The following is a 24,273-nucleotide window of genomic DNA, read 5'->3' as shown; positions in this document are numbered from 1 at the left end:
ATCCAAGTTACCTAGTAATATAGCACATTATAACAGCAATGATTGCATATAAACTTTGAACCCCCTTTAGTGCCAATTAATTTCAAGAGCATTAGCACCAACAGTAAACGAATACGAAGCAGTTTAACTAATTAAAGCTTACTACGTAATAGGCTTGTAGCTTCAATTATCATTTTTCATGTTAGTCATCTGAAACAGTAATGATATGTACCAGCTGGAAAACATTTAGAGCAGGGCCTGCCTAGTCCCACAGCAACAGGTAAATGGAGTAGATTTTGAAACTATGTCATGCACTTTCCTAGGAAAAGTGCTAACTAAGCCTTATCAACAGAGACAAACAGCAGATGGCAACAAATGTGCCAAGAGACATTTCATCCTCCAGGAAGAGTTCAACACAAGGCATCAGCAAAAAAGGAGCAGAGCTGGAAGCACGACTTCCACAGAGCTTACCCAGCTGCTCTCTTCCGTAGGAAAAAAAAATGAAGAAAAAACCCCCAAACACAAAACCAAAACCCAAACCTAGTCAAGCAGTGATTCTCATCCTAATGTACAAGCTTCACATATAGCCAATCTACATTTCTTTCCCAGGAAGTCCAGTACCAGGCACAGAACAGCAAGGCAGCTGAAGCCCTTTTCTCTACGAGAAGCTTCGTTCTCAGCCCCCAGTAAAAAGGAGTTTATTTAAATCCAGACATTGAATCACAAGTTTGACTTACAGAAAGCTCAATACTTTTTTGCTGTTTTAATTGTATGTACAGAACAGAACTAATTATCCAAGCTTTTTTGACTTCTTGCACAGTTTTGGACTCAATAGACTCACAAAACTGCTTGCCCTTCAGCATGACACAGTATTTCTCTTTACCAGTTCTGAGCATTCAGTGTTTCCAAGTTATTTTTGTGACTTCAGGACCCATAGCTATCCTTCTCCAGATTGTTTTATTTTATTCTTGACATTCAACTTCTTAACGCACTGACAGAACTAAATGCTGAGGTAAAAGTCATTTTTCCGTGTCTCCTCCAGGTTTTAACTTCAAGGCTCTGCAGTTATCAGAGAAGCTGCTAGTATTTTTTGACAAATAATCTCCTCTTGAACTACCCATCAACAATTCCACTCCGCCCTTCATTCCAGCCCCATCCCCGTCCCCAAGTAAGCACACACCAAAAAGTATGATTCAAGTACTCGTTTGGGAAGAAACATGGAAACAGGAAAGAGGAAAACAGAAATAAAATAATAAAAAGGAAATCCATTACTTGCTGTCTAGGAAAATCTATTTGCAGCTCATGCTACTCTTTTTTCCAAACACTTTAAGTACAGCTGACTTAATATTTAAGCACCTGTGCCTACTGCATTCAAAAAAGCAGTTAAAATCAAAACATGTAAAGGATTTCTTTCATTATGGGTATGCATATTGGCTCAGGTTTTCCCAAACTCCATCTCCCCCAGCACTCACGGCAACAACTCAGAAACTCAGACAACACCAACTCTTCCCTCCGTGGAACAAGTGCGAGTCACTGGTCTTTTTATGGTCGTTAACTGTAGTCCTAAAACAACTATTGGCCATGACACAAATATTGAAAATTAAAGACAAAACCCAACACCTCCATGTTATGCAAAGCAAGCAACAAGTTTGTTGTTTCTTCTTTTACATTTCAGAAACTTATGAGACCATACAAATCCAAACACCATTAACAATGCCTGCTTCCAACATTGTCTGAAGTGCTTAAATAGTGAAAGATGCATTATGTTATATAAAATTGCAAAAAAACCCTTATGCTCAAGAGCATATAGCAAGTCTATGATGTTCTACGTACAACACAAATTATTAATAAACTATTAACCCCAGTTCCTCTCAGAGAGTGTGGCAGACAGTCACAGAACAGGCTTTCCTTAAGATGGAAAAGGCCAGGGACAAATACTAAGTCAGTACTGATACTTGATAATTGTGATAATCTACTACCATGCATGCCTTACATGCTCTTCAAAGCAAAAAGGAGTTGCTTGGCTTAGCAGGGAGGCTGTCCCCTATTATGCAGACCAGCTGAGCCAAAAGCTATGCAGTACTGTATGGAATAACAGAAGGATCATTTCTGGAATAGTCAAATAAATGCCACTTCATACTGCTTTACCATCCAGATCTCTGACAGATCTATTCCTTTTCCCATTTTAAGGAAAAAAAAAAAAAAAAAAAAAGAGTGACGCAAGATCTACACAGGGAAGAAAATAACTGACTTTAAATAAGCTAATATAATAAACAGACAACAAACATTTATTCCTACAGTGAAAATTAACGAAAAGGAAACTGGGACAGCTGCACAGTCCAAAATTGGCACTGATTTTCAGAGAAGGAATAGGATCCCTGAAACTATTACTAGATGGCTCAGGAATCCCTGGCAAAAAATCAAACAGTTTCTTAAAAAAAAATTGCTGTAATTTAACACAGTATTTATGACAGAGCAAAGTGACACAAGCTTACACTCCAGGCTGAAAACTGAGACACACAAACAAAAGCCACAATTTATTAATCTTCCCTTGGTCAGCATGTCAGAAGCCCATCTTTCTAAAAAAAAAAAAAAAAAACGCCCAAAACTAGATGACTTGCTCATATATGAAAGATGAGAGACTTTCATAATTATTTTCTTTAAATATTTGAGTAATCAAATCAAAGTTCAAGATCCACCAGATGGCAAAAGGTCTGTACACTAAAGGAGAGTGAGGGGGAAAGGGAGGGTTGTTTTTATTTGAATGGAAGAAAAAAATTTGTATTTGTTATGTGGTTATAAAATAAGCCAAGATTAGGACAGAATCTTCCACAGAAGCCTAAGGGCAATCAGTATCATTAAGAATGCTGTTAGATCCCTATAAAGCGCAAGTATCTCCTAGTCATTGAAGGAACCACTTTCATTAAGAAATTACTTGAAAGGAAGTAAAAGGAAAGCATCTGCCCCCCCCACACACATCAGGCATCAATTCCAAATATTCTAATCAATTCCAAATATTCTCTTCAGCTGGTCTTAAGAGAAACGCAGAAATTGTAGCCTACTGCAAAAAGATATCAAGGAACATTGGTCCAACCTAACAAATAGCATGCAAATAGGGAGGAAAATTTCATGTGTGCCAGCTTTTCCCTAAATTTTTTAGAATCAGTGGGAAGTTTCCCACTGTAGGAGTATCACAGCTAATTCAATTTATACATATACATATGTCAGCATAATACACTTTTTAAAAGTGGCAGCTTTTATAATCTTCCACCTTGATTCAGCAAGACATTTTTATTCCAGGATGAAGTGTTTCAGTTCCCTAAATTCAGCCTGATCTTGTTACAAGTCAGAAGTATTCTTCTGTGATTTACATAAAAGCATTTCCACTGAACTAAGCAGCAACTGACAGATAGGGTAAATGGGTTCCAGATAACATTTAAATAGCTGTACTAATTACACCACACAGAGATAGGAACATGATCCCTTACTCAAATCCTCAGAGTAACCATCCAGAACATTAAAGAGAGAAAAAAAAAAAATTGGCGTGAGCCATAAGACAGCATGTAAAGCAATTTAAAAAAAGCCCAAACATTCTGCGTAAAGAAGGTAATCTCTACTAATTAGACACCATAATGATCTTCTCACAATCTGTTAGAAGCAAGTAGTAGTTAATAACTTCACAGATTTCCTCCAATCCTTTCACCAGGAAGGAATGGCAGTTTCTAAATCATTACTGCTCTGTCATCCTGGACCACTGCCAAGAACGTGGAACTTCAGGACACCTGTCAATTAACATGTTCCTACTGAAGGCAGGCTCATCTTCCATCTTTAAACCTATTAAAAACTAGTGATCACAAAAAGCAATCAGATCAAAAGCCATGGCAAAATTAAAATTAGAAGTGGCTTCTTGAAGGACAACAGCCTTCAACAAAAAAAAAAGAAAACCAACCCATGAAGAGTTATGTCTCTGCTGAAGTAACTATATACATACTTTGGAAGATGAACTACATGATGTAATAGACCTTTTTCCATCTCTAGCATCTGTGGTATACAGTAGTACATGCCAAAATGACTGGCCACCTGATGGACAATTGTGTATAAGAGTCAGATCTAAAGCTTTTCTCTAATCAAAGCTTTCTGCAGGGGTTCTCAGTCTAAGTACAGGCTTCTCATTGATTTTTCTTTAGCTCCAGGATGACTACTTTTAACTCTAAGTTGAAAAATATGAAGTTATGCATTGAACCAAAAAAAAAAAGGTATGATACACATTAAAACATCAAGGCAGAAGAGTTATTATGATTTAAAGAAACCAACAGATTTCTGAACAAATACAAAAATGGTATTTGCCTAAGTTTAAAGATGCTGATGATGTTGAGTTCTGAGGGAGACAGGAAGGAGAAAGGGGAGACATTAAGGAGGTCACATAGAAACCAAAACATCAGCTGTCATTGACTTGTATCTGGGTTGTTCAAAAATTAAAGGGTACAGCCAAAGAAGTTCTGGATTCAACAAGTAAAATTCCAACCACAGCAAAACCAACAGGAAAGTTACAATACATTTGAGCACAGGGCCGAGATGTCCCTGTGGTTTTGTGGCAGTCTTCCACATGCCAGTTCCAAATTGCCGTACAACAAAGCCTGTGACAGTTTGATATCCAAGTAAAATTAAAAGCATCAAGGAAGAAGAATGAAAACTGAAAACATCCTTTGCACTGAAATCAGTCAGAGAAAATACAAAATAAATTAATAGTGTGCCAACTGTGGTATTGCCTAATAGAATGAAGCTGCACACAGAACAATTCAGAGTACCAAACTGAAGGGCAAAACAGCCCATATAAAGACTGATTACTTTACCATAGTTATCCTTCTCCCTGGCAACTGTTCTGCAGATTCACTTTCCTCGGATAAAAAAAAAGTACCTCAAGGTCTTCTATATCTCTATCACAGAAACCCTTTTTACCAGGCATTTCAGGAAACATGACCCTGAACTTCATCAGTGTAGATTATTACACAGTCCTGCTTTTTCTGATAACTTCAGTAGTTTAAACTCGCCAATTTCCAGTCTGTTTCATGAACAAGGCAAGTAATTAGAAAGACAGCATGAACTTAACAAGGCATGATCAATCTGAGATGAATCAGCCATGCAACTGCTTGGCTATGGCTGTCTGCCCCTACCTGAGCAGAAATCAGGAATCATCATTCATAAAGGCTACATATCAAAAGACCACCTTTTTTTTCTTTCTTTTTTTTTTTTTTTTTAAACTAGGGCTTACCAAACATAATTAGCCAAATTTTAGAAGTTTCTCCAGTCTCATGTAATCCCCAAGACTAGCACAAGCTCACATAGAGATGACTGCCAGGGACTAATCCCCACAGTAAGGTTCAAATGACATTCCGACATTCCCCGTTTTTGATGAGCAGTGCTTGACGAGCACTGCTTTTCAGTGACACAAGTGGGAACCACTTCCCACCCCCAACAACCTAAAAAACTACGTCTTGCTCCTTTTAAAGTCTGTCAGTTAGAACATATGAAAACATAACAGACTAAACATGAAAGGTAAAGGGAACTGGATTTTATTTTTTAACTAATCCAGGTGTTGAAATAGGATTTTATGGAGCAACTGTTTCTAGTGGCTCAAATCAGCAAACACACAGAGTATCAAATTGTAGAGCAGATATCAACATATATAATTTAATCCTACTCCCTGAAACCTTACCCAGTAAGTTTGATAAAGGGCATAGCCTGAAGCTAAAGACAACCCTACCACCAGCAACATCTCCTGCATTGCATTATGCATAACCACTGGAAGGAAAGCAGACAGACAGAGCAAGCATAAATTAAGCTTTCACGTGCCTTTCAATCACCTATCATGCTCTAAAATTTGTGGGGATTTATTTCATCCAGCTTTGACACTGTCCTCTTTCTACTACAAAGGAAGTCTGAACAAATTAGCTTAGGCTAGATGCCTGACTTACAGGTTTCCTTGCTTCTAACATTGCTTGTTTACATTAAAAGATCTGCATCAGGTATGCCCCAGCTCATTAAACTACATCTACTTCTCAAGAATCCTTTGTCCGAAGCAGAATTCTCGATGTTGCCCACCAAGATCTCCTGTATCCTTACAAGGTACTGCACCTGCAGCAGAGACAGTCCACCTTCCACAGATAAATAAAGGTCTTGAACAAACTGTTTCATCTGTCTCCTAAGTGTATTTCAATGCTGAAAATAGCATAAGCTGTTCATGCATATCTTCTAAATTAAGCCAATGAATCTTGGCACAGGTCCAGTGAAAGGACATACATGCAAGAAACCACACAACCTGATCTATACAGCAAAACCTGCAACTGAAGTACTCAGGGCAAAGATCTTTTTTTTTCTTTTTTTTTTTTTAAGCTTTGAAACCAAAACAGCCTGGTAAGACAAGTATCACTGCTGAAATGTCTTCATTCTTCTAGTTTTCTTCAATTCAAATGACAAGTTGCTACTCTTGCATCTGTTGGATCTAGCTGACCTTAGTGGTAAATCTGAGCGTGAACTAAAGGAAATTCTAAACTGATGGTCATAAAACAATTTTGGTTCGAAGGAATCTCTGGACATCATCTAACCCAACCTCCTGCCTGGTGCAAGGCTACGCATCTCTGCAAAGAGTCTGACTTCTTCCTGATAGCCCCCATTAGGTTGTTGAAGACCACAACCAATTCCATTCTCAAGCTTTTTTTCTCCAGACTGAAGAAACCCAGCTCTCAGCCTCTCCCTATATGTCAGAGTAGGATCACCACCACCCTTAAATCATCACCTGGAAACAGCAGATCCAGTAGGCTCAAATGAGTATTCATCCAAGAGGATAAAGAATAGATCATGTAATTATGCATGGAGCAAAAAGCTTCTAACACAGTCTCTTGTACAACAGCAAGCTTTTGCACAGTGGGCAACATTCCCAGGAAATACATGAAACTTTTTGATTATGAGATCAAGGTGTCGTACCTTTGAAGGACAGTATGAATATTTATTTAAGTCTTGTGGGAGACAGACACTTCAGTTAGATCATTTTTCTATACTCTTAGGAATAGTGCTTGAAAAGGAAAATTATTTTTAACCCCTAATTTGAAGTCTCTTTTATTCTGAAAACTTTATTACCATCTAGGTAGACAAACCCATGGTTTCTAGAACAGGCCAACACCCAATTTAAGATAAATGCATGACGCAAATGAGTGAGGCAATAACACCCTGAAGAACAACTTCTGTTAAGTCTCAAAACCCAAAATATTTTATGGCAAGCTACTAATGAACTAAGAAAATGCAAACTGCAAAGACTTATAGTGCTAAACAAATACACAGGCTGGAGAAAAACATTAAGACAGCAGTTAGCATTTGTATTCTTCCAACCTTAATAGTGGGTATTGAAAAACTAATTTGTTCGAAAACAGAACCTAAGCAGTTTACAAATGGTGGTGTGATGTTGCAAAAGCTCTCACCTTCATGGTGAAGCTCCTGTGCTCCTGTATCTCCCTTTTATGAGACATCTCTATGCCAGTATCTGAAGAAGAGAACCATGAAAGGATCTCTGTCTTGTGAATCCCATAATCCCTACAGTATTCTAGATAGGATTAAAGGATTTCTTCAGTTATTCTAAAGCTGAAGCATGGCAAACTTTGGGGGCTGCAGGATTCAAGTGCATTCTCCAACCTTTTACTGCACACCTGAGAGTCTTTCCTGTTACCACGGGATATTGAGAGACAGCTCTACCTCTCCTGATCCTGAGGTATCAGTCCTCTCTACCCAACACACATGACTTCTGCAAGGGGCTGTACTGTTACATTTCAAATATGGAGAATGTGCCAGAGACCTTGTTCTTTAAGGTCTCCCAGTACCCTGGTTTTCAGTTTTACCAGAATTTTGGGTGAGGAATACCTTGTTGTTACCTAGTCAGCCAGGTTAAGATAAGACTCAAGCAAAACCTGTGTCTTTTGGCAAGACAGGAACAAAATACAAGATAGGTAACCATAAGAAAACACAGAAGTACAGGAGAAGGAAAACAACAACCAAACAAAACCCCCATGTTCGTCCTAGTAATATGAACCCTACAGTTTCACAGTCAGGTGTGAGCTGAAAAAAGGCTGGTCATGCCTGGCGCCTTATATCTCATACCGGGTCTGCCCCCACTTTCTACCAGCTCTAAGAGCATGCAGTGAGTCACTGAGTCATTGATCCAACAGAAATCAATTTGGTTTTCCTCTAGACTTAGTTTTCAACTCAGATCACCAGGCTGATCCAACTCACCATGGGGCCGTGCAATTGCTATAACCTATCCATGGAAATCAGTAGTCAGAAAGTGAGAGGCACCACACCTCTTGTGATAGCACAATCTTAAAATAAGCAGTCACAAAAAAGAAAGTCTCTCTATTCATCTGACTTGCTGTACAATCAATCCGAATCTGATCAATCTTTCTAAACATTTCTTGGTGAATATCCATTAAATAAAACCTTTCTGTCCAGTGGAAAAAAAACCACACCACACAAAATAAAATAAAATACATTTTTTCCCTCCAGAGTGATTTCCTCCTCACCCAAAATATTCTGGCCATTCTTCTTAATTGAAATGTTTCATTTCCTCTTCTTGGAGATGCAAAAGTCTTTATCAGACCAGATGTCATCTCATGCACTTGACTAACAATAATAATATTTCATTTCAACGAATGTTAAGATGTTCCATAATTTTTCTACTACTTGGTACTCAGTTCGCATTTTCAGACTGTAAGCAGCCTCTCCTTTGAAATGTCTATTCTAACTCATTTTGGATATTAGCATGCAGAGTAACGTACATAGCTTTTTCACTAGCTCACAATTGCATACATAATGATAAATTTAACAACAGTGACAACTGGTTTGACCCCAACAGTTTCCATTTAGGAGCACTGAAACAATTTAGCACTATTTCTCATAAGATTTCAGTTTGCCATTTTTATATTTAAAAGCAATTAAGAAACTCTTTGCCTAGCCTTTGCCATCAAGTTCCATGTCTTCCAAAAATGTTACATTGATGTTGTATTCCCTATCTAAACATAGACAGCATGCTTCTATGAGACTTTAGGGGGCTCCTTTCCCTCTTTTAACAATCCCCTTTCTCCCCATACTACAACATGGAAGAAACCAGGAGTCTGACAACATGCCAACTCTTGTAGACTGTACAACCAATACTTCAGGTGCAATTAACAGAAAGTAGCTGATGATTGATTTCCCTGGATGAACAAGACTTTAAAAAAAAAAAAAAAAATTGCAAGAAAAGAGATGCCTGGATTTCTTTACAGAAGACAATTGCAACAGACGGCCATTAACCTGCTTACTTACCCTTGCTTAATTTTTTTAAAATGAGCTCATCTTTCTCCACTTCATCTTTCTCCTCCCTCATCCATTCTTTTCCCAGACTGCAGCAATAACATGCTTTTATTCTTTCCTTTTGACTGCCACGGCCTTAAACTAATTATTAATTGAGAATGTATCTAAAGGATCTGAATGAGAAAGTTGGAATTAACCCAATTGCCTTTTTCCCCCTCTTATTTTGCATACTATAACACTAGATCTACCTGTTAGTACTGCTGAAAACAGCAAATGTGTTATTTTCCTTTCAAAGGCAAGTTTTCTAGCTGCTTGGGCAAAAATACGCAACAATGAAAAACAATGTGGAAAAAAGCAAGTACCTGGAAAAGGCCTCAGTTTTGAGTGGCAGCCATTAGCAACCAAGCTGCCTACAGATAAAATTCTCTCAACAACTTTGCTGTCCTGTAGGAAAAATCCTGCAGCAGAGGGCATCCTGCATTTGGGAAATGAGACAACTGACACTTCATCAAAAGACTTGTCCTTTAAAGAGGCCAGAAAGGCATGACCTTACACTGCCTGCTAGTGCAGAGCTGGCCGGTTGTACAACACCGACTCATCTTGTTTGCAGTTGCTAAATTACATTAAAGGACAGCTAAAAATATATTAAATATTTTCCTATTACTTTTCCATGCAAGCAACTGCCGTAGTTACAACAAGAGCAATGTCCAGGCAAACGCTTAGTAACATGGTGGGGTGGGGGAGAAGGTCCAGGAATCCTTCTCACACATTCCAGATCAATAATGTAATATTTGGATTGCAAATGCAGAAAGCATTCTTTTTTAATTTGTTGTAAGAACAGGAACCAATGCATTTCTAATGATGAAAACAGGAAAACATTTACATTTTCCAAAAAGGTCAAACAGATCTGAGCTATAGTTCTAAATTCCTCCCACCTCAAATTTTTGCCTGTTTTTTTCTTCCAAAATACACCGAAACTTAACCAGTCTACCTGTAATGTACAATACACTAAATTCTGACAAATTCACACTGATATGCCCCACCTTCCCTGCTAGAGATGACCCACAACTGAAAAAAAATAAACAAGGAGGACCCGTTTGAAAAAAATGGTAGTCAACGTTTAAAACACTTGGTGACAAAAATGAAAGTCTTAATTGATTAATGATCTCAAGGTCTCTATCGCCATCTAGTGAAAACTCACTACCATTACTCCACTCTCCATGTAAATTACACCTCGTTCACTGCAATCCCACACACTAACCTCTCTGCGGGATCCAGCCTACATATGGCCAGAGTTGTAAGGCTTTGCTACATTTCTGCTGCATGTCTTAAGGTAAATAAAGGTCGAGCACTAGCTCCTATCTCGCCAAGGCTGACTGCAGAGAACTAAACTCTTATAGATTACACTCTGTCCTAGCACTGTGATCGGGCTTTAGAAATGGCCTTTCCACAGCATATTTAATACTTCTGCCATCAAAATGAAGTAGACACGTCAAACACTAGCATAGTTATAAGCAAGTTTTAAAAATGGCAATGTGTAATTACAAGAATTTTTAGTCACCGTAAGGAACCCCATGGCAGCTCCACTACTTTTAGTGCATTGGCATTGCCAAAGCACAAAGAGAAGTTACAGTCCACGAGAGGTAGTACAAAGCACTCGGCATCGGACACTTGCAGTACTCAGTCTTCCTACAGCTTCAGTGAAAGGGTCTTCAGTCACACAATTAGAAAGCAGCAATTTAAAAAGTCATCAAAACTCATTCTCTCAGCTACGTCAAAACCGAATGCTACAATGAGCTTCAAGAACTTCAACTTGAAATATCTATTTCCCACTTTCAATTATTCTGCTAAGACTTAGAACTGAACTGTAATTGTGTTAGTGCAAATATTAAGTTCAGTTTTCATCCCACACAGTATTTTTCTCACTTAGACATCTACAAGACTACCTGCGTTTACTCAGGTCCCCTCCACAACAGTTAAAAAAAAAAAAAGTTATCAATTACTGATCATCAGAAAAGGCCATTTAAATTTAGACTAAGCACATTTTTCCATAATAGTTATTTTTTAATTAACCTTTGCATAGAGAGAATCCAAATCTCCTAATACTAAACATTTACCTCTTTTATATTAGCATTAGTGGCTAAGAGGAAATCTGTGAATAGAAAGACTAATATAAAATTTTAAAGTAGTATTTCTCCCGATTAAATATTTCAACTTAAAAAAAACCCAGAAAACTAAGGTGTCATCTTTGATGGCAAAAACTACTACTCAGGAAATAAGGAACTAATAAAGCTGTTTGTGTTTATTTACGACCTACCTAAAAATGCTCTGCAGAAGAGAGCATATACAGTGTATTTAATCAGAATCTATCCTACTCACACAGAAGCACAAAATGACAGGTCATCCTGAAAAATTCTCGAATTTTCAAAAGTTTGTTATCTCCACAGTATCCAGAGTAATGAATACTAATCTATCTCAAAGAATGGGAAAAAAGATAGTTTTAGCTCTACAGGAGGTGCTGTATTGCACAGAAAAGACTTACCAAGACAGTAGTGCCCCACTGAGCTCAGCACTAGTGCTGCCAGATGCAGACTGGCTCCCATAGACTTTGGCTGGCATCTCTGCTGTGCTCCCAGCAGCCCTGTTTCACAGAGGAACTTCTAGACCGGCACTGGGTACAAGACACTTTCAGGCAACACTGTGCCACAGCGTTAAGTTCTTCCCCAAACTCAGAGCAACTACAAAACTGGAGATTCAAATGTGTGTAAAGGCTTGGCAGAAGAAAGCCCAGGTCTAGCACAACCAGAATTTAAGAGGTAAGAAATCCTTTCCAACCAAAAACGAACTATGTAAGACAAAGTGTCTCAAAGTGCTACCTAGGACATCCTATACCACCTATTTAGGATTCTCCCATTCCACCATCACTTTGGAACATAATGCAGGAACACCAAAATTTCATGCACCATTATCTCATAACTGCTAAGTCACAGACAATTGAGAATAAACTGTATGTGCAAACAAAAAGTATGTTTCTCCCTTAACAGAGGCCAAAAGCCCAAGAATCCATACAATACCCAGTTTGTGACAGGTGCTCCATATGACTAATGGAGATCATGAAAAAACCCAAGAAATCAAATTCATGACTTGTAAAATACTACTAGAAGATATAAAGCTATGATACTCAAATGCTTTGCATACCAACCTGATAGATAAATACATCAGAATCTTACAACAACAACAAAGATACCACTTCCTTAAAGAAAACAACTTTTGAATTCACATGGATGCATAGCGCATTTACAGTTATCAAACCTGGAAATTATTTCCTAGTTAAATATGTGTGTAAGGTTAAACATACTGGTTACATAAATTGGGAGGACAGCAAATGTGGGGTTATCTCTAGAGAACTATTTAGATAGGAAGACTTTTACAAACAAGGATGTGTTATCAGAAACAAAATCCCCCTATGCACATCAGTTGGGGGTTGTAAATGGACCTTCAGCACATCGGGTAGTCCACAGCAAGGAGAGCTGTGCCCTCACGTCACAGGCAGTATGTGCCTCTGAACATAGACATGAATTCATCCATCTCCCTGCTCAACTAAAAGGTTGACCCGCCATCCTGTCATGTCTGTTCCTGGCATCTTTGCAGATTCCTGCTTGGTATCCTCTTCTATAAAGAACTACTATGAAGCATCATGAAAAAATGTGTTTTAAGACACTGTGTATCAGTGGTACATTTTTGATCTTTAATGATTATTTTTCCCACTGAGACCAAACTGATGTGATCTGTATTCAGCTGTCATCCTAATCAACAGCAAATGTAGTTTTGCCTATAAAGTTAAGAGCGACTCTTAAAATAAAATCTGGCCTCTTGAAGCTAATGCAAAGCTTCATTTTACGGAACAAACAAACATTTTCTGAAAATAAGGCCCCGATACATAATCCATTGTCACCATTTGATTAATTAGCCCTGTCACAAACTTGAGGGTTTTAGGAACTCAGCATACCAGGGCACAGGACAGACTGGCCAAAGACAAGCTCATCTAAAGCTGAAGCATACCACTGAATCAAAGACTAATCCATCAAGCAGAACTGTAAATTCAAGGAAAATGTGAGAGCAGCCTTGATTTTTTTGTCACGATAATCTGGTCCATTGAAACTAAGCAGTTTAATTCAAAATAAGGCTCTAGCTAGAGCTTCAACTTGTCGTACTTTTTGACACATTTATCTGATTCTTTTCTAGACACCAGTTTCATTTTTTTTTTCTCCAACATCTGCAGTACAACATAAAAACTACAGTTCTGAAACCAAAAGCAGGTTTGAAAACAAGACCATTCTCCTATTCAATGAAAAACTAGGTGGCTTAAATTCACCCTTTTTACATGTGTGTGTAACCTGTTTAATGACTTACCTCTCTCCCTTTATGTGTCACCAAAGCAGCCAAAGGCTTGGCATAGAATCTGCTGTAGGAAAATCCCAGGCAGCCATACATACTGTTAGCGGTGAGTTTCAAAGCTTTCTGTCTGATATCATACTGAAAAGAAACATAACCAACAAAAATGGTACAACCATAGGCAACAGAGAACAAAACTCAATGTTCACAATTACATTCACAGCTTTTTATATAGTCTGCAGCAATGATGGGCTGAAAGTAAAGCACATTACAATCAGTGCTCACTACTAATCATCCCTATTCTGCAAGGCTGATCAGGGCACTTAAGGGGAGTGGAAGGAAAATCAAAGGAGTTCTATAAAACACACCTGTAAATAAAGGTCAGGATTTAAATCTGGCTGTTTCATTAGCTGCTTAACTTGGCGCCTTCTCTCCACCAGTTTCCTGATTTCTTTAGGCAAAATTCCCATTTCCAGAGATGGGTCCGGAAGCTCTGGAATTTCTTCCTCTTCTTCAACCTGTCAAACGATCACCACTGCTTATCATTTTTTTTGCTTAAATATTACTGTTTAATGTGTTAAGTGAAAAGCTTGGGGGAAAAAAAACAAAATCACACAGCTTGTATCTACTCCTGCAGAGCGCCCAAAGCACAGTTCAGAACAAGCAGCATGAGAGGCTTTTTGTGGTATTTAACTATATTACTTAGTCCCCGCTGGGGGACAGGGACTAAGCCTTTCTCTGTCTGGGAGAAACCCAAGAGACACATGGACCAGTAGCACGAAGATTTTTTTTTTTTTTTTTTAAATGTGTTGTGTGTTTTTTATATATATATATATATGTGTGTGTGTATATAAATCCAGATAAACAAAACACACACACACTCTCACTCTTAGGTATATATAGATAGATATAAAAATAGAAAGAAAAGCACACACACAAGCAATTCTCCCCATGCTGAAAAATTCCATCCTTTTTTTATTATCACATTTGGTGTTCAGAACTATAAAATGGAGCACATGCTCTGTGGAACTGAGACTTTGAAAAAGATAAGTGAGCAAAGAGAAATAGACAGTAACAACAGAATGAAAACTCCACCCCAAGCAACTCTTGGTTATAGCAAAACAACAACGAAACAGAAAGCACACATTCTTATTAGCATAACCGAAGAAATGGTTGCCTAGCAAAAATGGAAAGACATTTCAAGCACAATGAAAGAGACAGAAATACAGAAAGAAAGGGCAGTAGAGATACTATGAGGTTGGCAAGTTTAGTAAAGCAGTCTGGGAAGAACCATAACAAGAAATTACACCAAAACCTGATTAAATATCATACCATGCTAGAAATCAAAATGAGCTACTTCGGTTTAAAGCACATTTAAGAAAGCAGGGTAAATCCACAGAGAGTTTGGAGGAACTTACTGACAGAGCTCCACATAGTTTTTTCCCTGTTTCTGCTATGGCACTGATATTTTAGTTGTTATAGGACTAACTATGTCCCATAACTACTTATGCACAACACACTAATTTCAACCTGTGAGCTGATACCAGTTGAAAATAAATCCTCAGGCTTAACCTTTAGACCTGACCAGCTCACTACTTCAGTTTACAGCACAGCTCCAACAACTGTGCCGGCACAGCTGAGGAAATGAGAATAAGCAGCTGTGGATAAGCCATGGCCAACACAGCTGCTGAGAAAACAGTACATGGAACCACACCTTCAGGAAGTTTTTCAGTTGTGTTTAATACAGTTTAATGCTGCATTAAAGAGCATGAAATTTCCGTGAAGCTGGTCCCGCAACTGACATAATCACAGTATCACTCCCTGACACGCACCCCCAAGGCACACACGTGGTTTTCCTGATGTCTAATAAGGATTGAGCTCATACTGCATTCTTTCCTCCAGGCAGAAGCATGAGACTTGTGTCTCTGTCATTCAGGTATGTTTGCATTAATTCTGTGGCAACCTAACTTTACAAAGCCTCTACCAAGTTAGGATGAAATTGGTCAAGGGGCTCAGAAATTGCTAGGAGGACCTGGGGCTGAAAAGGGCCAACAGAGCCTCATTGAAAATCTTGTTTCATGAGGATACCAAGATTTTATTTAGATGGGAGAGAACTTACCAAGATTCTAGAAGCGTATTACTGAAAGGAAGATGATAGACATAAAATATTCAAAAAGTCCCAAATCAAAACTTTCTGTAATGCATCTCTAAAGAAGAATCACTTTTTTTAAGGGGGGGGGGGGAACCCCAATAAACAGTGAAAAAGAACAATTTCTTAAAAAGCTGATTTACAGAAAACACACTGAAGTTAAGACACTGTAACTTAAGTCACAAGTTAAAGCACACAAACCTCTGCCCTTTTCTGTGCTTCTGATGACAGTCGCTGCACTGTGGTAAAGCAGATGTTAAACTCCTGGATAATCGATGGGTACAAGCTGTTGAAGTCGAGAAGCAAAATAAACTTGTCATAAAAACCTAAAACAGAGTTTAAAACAAAAGTCATAATTACTCAGTCTTCCTAAGGACTTAATCCAACTCCGCAAATAATATTTAAGTGACAGTAATACATTGTACCACACTTGCCTTAAAGTAGCTGTTGACATACACCACTACCCATTATAGAAAGCTGTCAGAAGTGGAACGATCCAACCCCATTAACTCATCAGAGTTGAACAGATAGCTTCTGTGTTACTATAGGACACTTGTACAGTTTTCCCCACATAGAGGAGAAACTGAAAGAAAACTTACGTGTCCATTAGAAAATTATACACAGATATACAGTCCTAATTCCTCACAAGACCATAATCTTCTCACAAAAAGTTAAGAAAAAACCATCCCAATAACAAGTAATTCCACAATCAATGTTGGGAATTTTCTTCTATGCAACAACCTCTCCCCCAAGCCACCACACCAAACTCCCACAAGACACACAGATGGTGCTCATGCAATCTATCTGAATTAATATAACCTACCTGTCTCTAACTTCATAGAAGAAAGAAAATTGCAACATCTTACCGACTTTGGGATCCAAGACTAAGCCCCCAGCATATGCTGCTTTCTTTTTCCCTATCTTTGATTTATTCTGATCTTCAAAATCTTCATCTTCATCCACCTACATTTGGCATTTAAAAAAGTCATTATCTAGTCTCCAAGATTTCTGTACTGTTGGAGGAGTTATTTTTGGCAAATCAAATATGAAATTGGGAGCCAGTGCACAGAGTTCCTTTTAAAATACATGCAAAACATGGCGTTTTTATCATGATCCTTATTAAAGCTCTCTACATGTCAAAACAGCATTCAAACCAACTCCTATAGGAACAAACTGCTAACGAGATTACAAAGACCTTAAGGAATTGTCTCATTCAACACAGCACTGGTAAGCATTTTCTGGATGGCTGTAAAAGTCAAGACTAGGAAAAAAAAAAAATCAACTCATGACCCAGAAATATTACTGCCCAACTAAAAACATTATTACTGACCTAAAGAGTATTTTGCTATTTGTTTTGTTGTAGTAAGAATTTTTCTCCCAGTTGTCCAATGCTATTCTGAATCACTTAAAATTCCAGCCCTGCTTTGATGCAACAATACAATCAACAGAACTTCCTGTTTTGGAATTTGCTGTTGAACTTATTTAAAAGTAAAACCAAAGCAAAATATAGTGAAATACAAATACATTCTCAAATTTTAATTTGTTTACTAACAAACATATGGATGTTTCTAAAAATACATTTACACTGGTATTATCCAAAGGAATATATTTTTTTAAAACCCTTGGATATTTTACCCATATTCTCAAATCACCCACCTTACAAATTATACTTGAAATACTGTTCATTAGCAAAATAATTGTATGGCAAATGTGCATCTATTAAGCAACACAGACTATCTATCTTCTTTACTATTTCCCTATGCAGCCAAGTACTTAGCTGATTTCAATTTTAAGCTAAAAGAGCATCTGAGTTTCCATAGATCTGTGATACAATGGAAAAGGTGTTACACTGTCCCTTTAAACCATACATTTCTCCATTATCAACCCAACAAAAAAAATATTTTGAACTAAGCATAAGCTGTAACGTTAAGTTCTATCTAAAACTGGCTATGTTCGGGTTTTCTGTGCTCTCACAGAACGGTAATACACAAAAGAGATTTTTTTTTTTTTTTTTTAATAAAAATTCTTGGAAAAACTGGACCCACCAGCTTCTGCAGAGGCTTTTTAAAAACTTGTTTGTCCGGCACTATGTAGTCTTTTTCATGAAACGCATGAAGCAGCAAGAACTCATTACGTTCAGATCGTCCGCCCATCATTGTCCTTGACTATAGAGGCAAAAAAAGAATTCAAAGCAGAGCATAGAAAACACTGAAACACAAAAAGAGACTAAGTAACATCCTTCAACTATTTGTAAGTTCACCTAGCATTACTATTATTCTGTATCATCACCACGCACAAAACTCAAATGTGATATTTTTATGGAAGTTTTAGATTATTACTTGACCAGATCGTCAAACTCTCACACTTGTCACAGCAAAAAATTTACAGCATCATATATTCTCAATTAGTGTTTACAAATTAAAACTAGCAATTCAAACACAGAAAACACGGAACTGTTTTTGTGGGACAATGCGAGGCAGGGGAAAGTAGTAAAAATGTACCATAACATTCCCAGAGATGTTTGTTATTTGAAGGGCCAGTGGCAGAACATTCAGCTCACACATGATCTGGAGAATGAATCTGGCATCTGTCCAGGTGTTTTCCAGCATGAACATTAAGCGAGGAGAATCACTGGGAAAAGAAGAGGGATGGCCTAGTAAAGTAAAATCAGCCTCCTTTTGTACTCTCTAGTAGTTTAGACCTACATGCTCTATGGAACATGTGGTATCTGTAGCACACCAGTGCTAAATTACATAGCAAGCTCTTTTAATTGAAAAAAACCCTCCAAACCTCAAGCTTGCATATCCTATTAGTGTATCTAAACCAATGCTCTGACAAATCAATCTGCTTCACACATAATAAGCCACCACCCACGAGTAGCTTGAAACATTATAAAATACTGTTAAGATAATATTTTACTTTTCAAATACCAGTATGCTAAGTCAGCATCTCCATGACAAATCAAATAAGCAATCATGAAATTGTGTAGTGGGAAACTAGCTCCTCTACCTTCCAGTGAAGGATTAAAAACATGAATCAGCAACATACCTGTACATATTTCGAATTTCCTCTGGTAGAATTGTTATCCTCTCTGTCTTCAAAACCTGACGGACCAGTTCAGGCAAATGGTAACTTTTGCAGCGAATTAATTCTTTAGCAGAAATTTCTACATCACAGATCATTCGACCACAGGCAGCATTCCTTTCAGCAAACCCTCCTCGACCCTTAACCATATCAAACAAGGAGAGAAAAACCCAAACAAAATGAAACATACAAACATTAACAAAGAACATCTATCCAAAATATAAGCGTCTAGGACTCAGTCAAGTCATTTGGTCACCAAATAGCCTAATAGTCTAAATAGTCTACTAAATACCACTAATACTCAAGCTTTATAACTATGCCCTAAAGGAATCCATGGTATCTTTCAGTGTATGTAGATATTAAGAAGTAGATACTTAACTCTCATTAACAGCAGATCTTAATTCTTAAACTGTCATGTATTTTTTTTTCTTCAATAAACAGAATAGTCCCATCAAGAACATGCGTGTGGATTTTGCTTTTCCTCCAAGGATATTTTTGTACTAACAGCAGGACAAAGAAGTCACAGAACAAACCACACACAAATACTCATCTTGGCCTCTAGGAAGGACAGGAACAAGCAAGAACACAGCCACATTCAGCACTTCAACACTCCAAGCCTCACACATTGTCCTCTGAACAAATACGTACTAAGAACTACAGAATTATTAACTTAGCAGCTCTCTATGGGATGATTCACCAATCAATCCAAATTACATTTTCTCATTTTACAGTTATAGCAGACAAAGACTGTTACAGTAAAGACTATTGCAATTAATCTGTCATTACCATCATCTAGTTGAGATATGTAAACTAAATTAGCCTAACTTGAAAATTAGTTTAGCTTATTACTGTAATAGAAGTCATATAAACACTCATAATTTCTGATCTGGGACACATGAAATTCAGCATGACCAACAGTCAAAATACATCAGTGTCACATTTACAATTCCTCAGCAAAATTAATTCATTTTTAATCACATGCAACATAAAGGGGATTAAAAGACTTGAGCAATCTTATTACCCCAAGCTTTGGCATATTGGACCTCCTCAGTCGACCTATCTTGGACCAGTGAGGGACTTTGCACACATTAATTCTTTGAAGCAGCACTTCCAGATCAAATCCATAAATATTATGACCCTTGCAGCAGAAAAAATAACAAAAAAAGGTTACAACAAATGCAAATTGAAAGACTTACTTTCACAGGCTCAGTATTCCTTTGCCCTTTGTGTTTTTTTCCAGCTAATTGATGGCATTATCTCTCTCGTAGAAAGCACTTTCTAAGAGAACGTTCATCAACAGTACTCATTAGTCTTAACACTAACAATGCTGTTCAGCAGAATACCAAAGTCAGCTCTATAACTGGCTCATAGCACACACAATTCAGTTTTATGCTTTGATACCAAAGATTAGGATTTAAAGCTTTCTAGAAAAAAACCCAACATTCTTTATACAGCATATAAACTTAGCTATGAGTAACTCCTTTTCTCTCCATCCATGAAAGTCTCAGTATTGATATCAAAATAATGGATTTTTTTTTCCTTTGATACTACAACAGGCATAGCTGTTAAATCTGGACAGGAAGACCTTGGAACCAGTATTTACATAACAAAGTACTCCAGCAACACTTGCAAAGTTTAAACAATGCTAAGGACATTGATGACACTGGTCTGTAACCTCAGCTGAAAGCAAAATGCTACCCTGATGAACATGAGTCTATGCGGACCAGCCAGTCACCAGGAACTGCAGGTTCACTGTATCAGATACATCTGTATAGTGCACTACTGTGCTATAGAAGAAGGTTCTTAACAGCAGCATTACAGCCATAGTAGAGGGGCCTTACCTATATTGATATAGCTTGTTTTTCAACAGCTCTAATTAAATCACGGGCAAATTAGAACTGCACTAACATGGCTCTGCTGGTTTTAGGATGAGAGCTCGCACACCCCTACTACTGGCATCTTCAATTTAAAACCGCTGGCTGGAGTGTCTCCCCTGATTCCTTCCTATAACCACCAGGAAGCTCAGCTCGTAGGGCGAATACCGAATACCAGCCACAGTGAGCTGAAAACATCAGGAATCTGACCGCTCATTTCATCCTATTCCCACCACTTAATTATTTGTATTTACCTACAGAAGAATAACAAGTTGTATATATCCAACATCAGATTTATAACCAACTCAAATTGTCTTCAACATTTCATTAAATGAAAGTCAGGACTGTATATTAATTAAACATAACAAAAAGAGAAAATTAGTAATTATAATAAATCCTCAGCTGCCAATACAGTAGAACACATAAGAATGCTTATTACAAAACTTTGCTCAGATCCCATGGATTTGTATAGGTTATGATTTTGATTTACAGCATAAACACAATGTAAACGGTGACACAAATTGTATGAGCATCTGAACTGAAACAGACTCTTAAGTATACCAGGAGTTCCCATTTTTCTAGAAAATCACAAGGGGTTTTTTGTTGTGTTTTGTCTTTGTGAGCAAAGAAAAAAAATACTTGTTTCAGGTACCGTGGAAATACTGCCTATTTCGGATATTATGGGAAATAATAGGATGTATAAAATGCTGTCAGGGAAAATTTTGTATCATCTTTGTATCAAAGTATACCTGCTGTCTTATAAGCAAATTCAATTCATAAGGCAGTCTAAGATAAACATTAAAAAACCTCTTAGGGACAAAAGAAAAAGAACAAAGCTGACCAACTGACAATATGCTTTAATTTAACTCTCAAAGTCTCAGAACTACTCACCACAACAACATCTGGGTCAATTTTGTGAATCTTCGCAAGAAAAAATCCCAGCAGTGTTCTCTCTGTTGCAGCAATTTCTATTTTAGCATTCTAAAAGGAGCAAGAGAGCACCTGATTTCAATGACCCAATAAGTTTAAAATGGCAACATCTCCTCTCCCCTACTAGTTACAAGACAATAATAAAGCACCACAGAGTTCTCCCTTTCCTTCTATAATTCAAGGCTTTTTGTTCTCACTCCCATAGACATAGAAAGCTTTTCTCAGAGGCTTTTTTCCATTTTGCTTTTGTATGCAGGTGTCTAGTGATATTTTAAGAGCCTCCTAATAATCAAGCACACCAGGAAAATGCTCCATGTGCATCCTTCACTCACAAGCTTAAGATCACACAGAAACAGAGAAAAACAAAAATAGGTTACTTTATTATTCTGTCAGGTCTCCCAGTGCCCTTTAGAAAGGATGCCTTCTAAATTTTGACAGACTTTACTCTCCAAGGAAAGAAGAAACAAATTCTCCCAGTATACTATGAGTACATAGTTAGGTATAATGAAAACAAATCACAATTTTAGCCTCTTTGCAAAACCTTTCTAACTCTCGTCTAACACTGTCTATTTTATGAGCACAACAAGCAGCAGTACTGAATCACACAGAGCACACACCTCTGTTTTTACAAGCAACACAGAATAAATACCTGGATTTAGGTTTGCAGAGTAAAAAACTAATGAAATAATCATGTGATTCCTTTGAATATTTCTTTTACACAACTTACCCAAAGCAACATGAAGTTCATATTTTAAAGTATTGCAATCAGAAAGCTAACAAAATGAAATTACCTTCTTTTTAATAGCTTCTTTGAAGTCATATGGAAAAATGCAATCGTTTGGTTTGGAAACAACTGCAAAAGAAATTATATTTGTTCTTACATACAAGTTCTTAATTGTACCCTCTCTGTAAGCATCCATCCACAACAAAGGGAGCTAAGGAAAACTAACCTCTAATTCTAAAAAGCTAGCCTTATATGAATACTTGTCTTTAAGATAATTGAGTAATTAGTAAAGTATTAAACAATTTTAATCAGTCATATTTGAGGCTATCATTGGAGATTAAAACTATGGCCTACAGCTTCCAAAGAACTTCCTCTCACAGCATTCAACACTCTTCTTCACTTCTGACTGGGGTCTGAATCTCAAGGTTTAGCTGATCTTACTATAATGACACTGCTGCAAGAGATTTTTTTCTTTCCTAAGAAAACTTGTTGATAAATAAATGTGACATGTTTATTTTTCAAATTCTGTTCAGAAGAACTGAACTGAAAAATAACTATGTGACAGTAAATAAATGGTCTAAATTAACGGGTGAAGAAAGTAATGCAAGAGAACACATGATGAAGTAAAACTAATAAAAATGACAGGAAACTGTACAGAGCAGAGTTACTTCACATCATAATATTTTTTTCAATAAAGTCTTCAATAAAAAGTCAGTAACCACTGAAGTTAAAAACACAAAGAAAAGCCTGCCTGGGAGTTGAAACTTTGTCACTTACTTATTCTAAGCCATTATTGGTGGAGTGACAGAATGAAGTTAAAAAAAAAAAACAAAAAAAACCCACACACCAAAAAAAATCCCAAAACCCCACACCAAAACAAACAAAACCACAACCAAAAATATAACAACAATAGAAAAACTCCAAAGGAATTCTTTTTCTACTCATAAACTGTTCCAAGTACATACCACAGAAGTGTGTCTGAAAAGGAGGCTGAGGTGGAGCCTTATCCAGAGGAAATTTCTGATGAATCAGAGCTGCAACAGCCACAATCTATACCAAGGAGATACAGAACACACAACTTCATAAACATGACTACTATCGATACCCATTTCTTCCCTCCCTTTTTTTTTTAATAAAGTTTCCTCATCTCTTTTCTCTTGCTTCTACAAAAGATCTTTTTAAAATTAATTCCAACTATAAATAGTTAAAAAGAAGAAAAGTTATCAATTGATCTCAAGTAAAATAAAGCAGAACTTACTCCTAAATGATTATCTTGGAAATCTGAGAGGAAAAATAATTCATTTTGGAAAACTCTGCTTTTATCAAATTTTGTTCTGAATCTGAACAGACCCCACAATTTAAACGATTCCCTATGAAGTGCAGGGGAGATATAAGCAGGGCAAGACATGCAGAGAAGCCCTGCCTCCAGAAGAGCTGCCCTTGAGCAAGCAGTCAAGACTGCCAAGAAGCCAAGAGGTTTTAGTGTTCAGAAGCTATTAGCTTTACTGATGCTTCTGCTTGCTATGCTGGCATGATGTCTGGGCTCCCCAGACACTGGTCAGGAAAACCAAACAGAAGACAAAGCAGACAGGCTTTAGAAACATCTTGGCAAGCAGAGTCCTGTTGGTACCTTGCGTATGTCTCACTACCTTGGCTAGAAACCAGGAATCTTCCATACTCCTTCCCCCAAAATTAATTTCACCAAAAGGATTAATTCTGCTTGAATTAATCTGCCAGCCTAATTTTTCTTCCATTCACTTAACCAGAAACAACTACCCCACCCTATTAGTGAATACTAAATC

At 37.4% G+C, this 24,273-nt stretch overlaps 1 protein-coding gene across 1 annotated transcript in view; it reads right to left on the bottom strand.

Moving 5' to 3' along the window:
• Positions 1-24,273, bottom strand: part of POLA1 (polymerase (DNA directed), alpha 1, catalytic subunit) — a 199,183-nt gene that overhangs the window by 149,912 nt on the left and 24,998 nt on the right. Inside the window, exons 15-25 of the mRNA XM_010571305.1 lie at positions 23,437-23,521; positions 22,539-22,600; positions 21,709-21,798; positions 19,965-20,081; positions 18,908-19,083; positions 18,361-18,490; positions 17,905-18,024; positions 16,726-16,822; positions 16,061-16,185; positions 14,079-14,228; positions 13,729-13,851 (exon numbers count right to left, since the gene is read on the bottom strand). Of these exons, the coding sequence (XP_010569607.1) occupies positions 13,729-13,851; positions 14,079-14,228; positions 16,061-16,185; positions 16,726-16,822; positions 17,905-18,024; positions 18,361-18,490; positions 18,908-19,083; positions 19,965-20,081; positions 21,709-21,798; positions 22,539-22,600; positions 23,437-23,521 (1,275 nt within the window). The remainder of the gene's footprint in view (positions 1-13,728; positions 13,852-14,078; positions 14,229-16,060; positions 16,186-16,725; positions 16,823-17,904; positions 18,025-18,360; positions 18,491-18,907; positions 19,084-19,964; positions 20,082-21,708; positions 21,799-22,538; positions 22,601-23,436; positions 23,522-24,273) is intronic.

The sequence above is a fragment of the Haliaeetus leucocephalus genome, unplaced genomic scaffold (genome assembly GCF_000737465.1).
Source record: "Haliaeetus leucocephalus isolate CR32 unplaced genomic scaffold, Haliaeetus_leucocephalus-4.0 Scaffold317, whole genome shotgun sequence".
NCBI lineage: Eukaryota > Metazoa > Chordata > Aves > Accipitriformes > Accipitridae > Haliaeetus > Haliaeetus leucocephalus.
The sequence above is the reverse complement of the archived record's forward strand: the minus strand, read 5'-3'. Positions and strand labels throughout refer to the sequence as shown.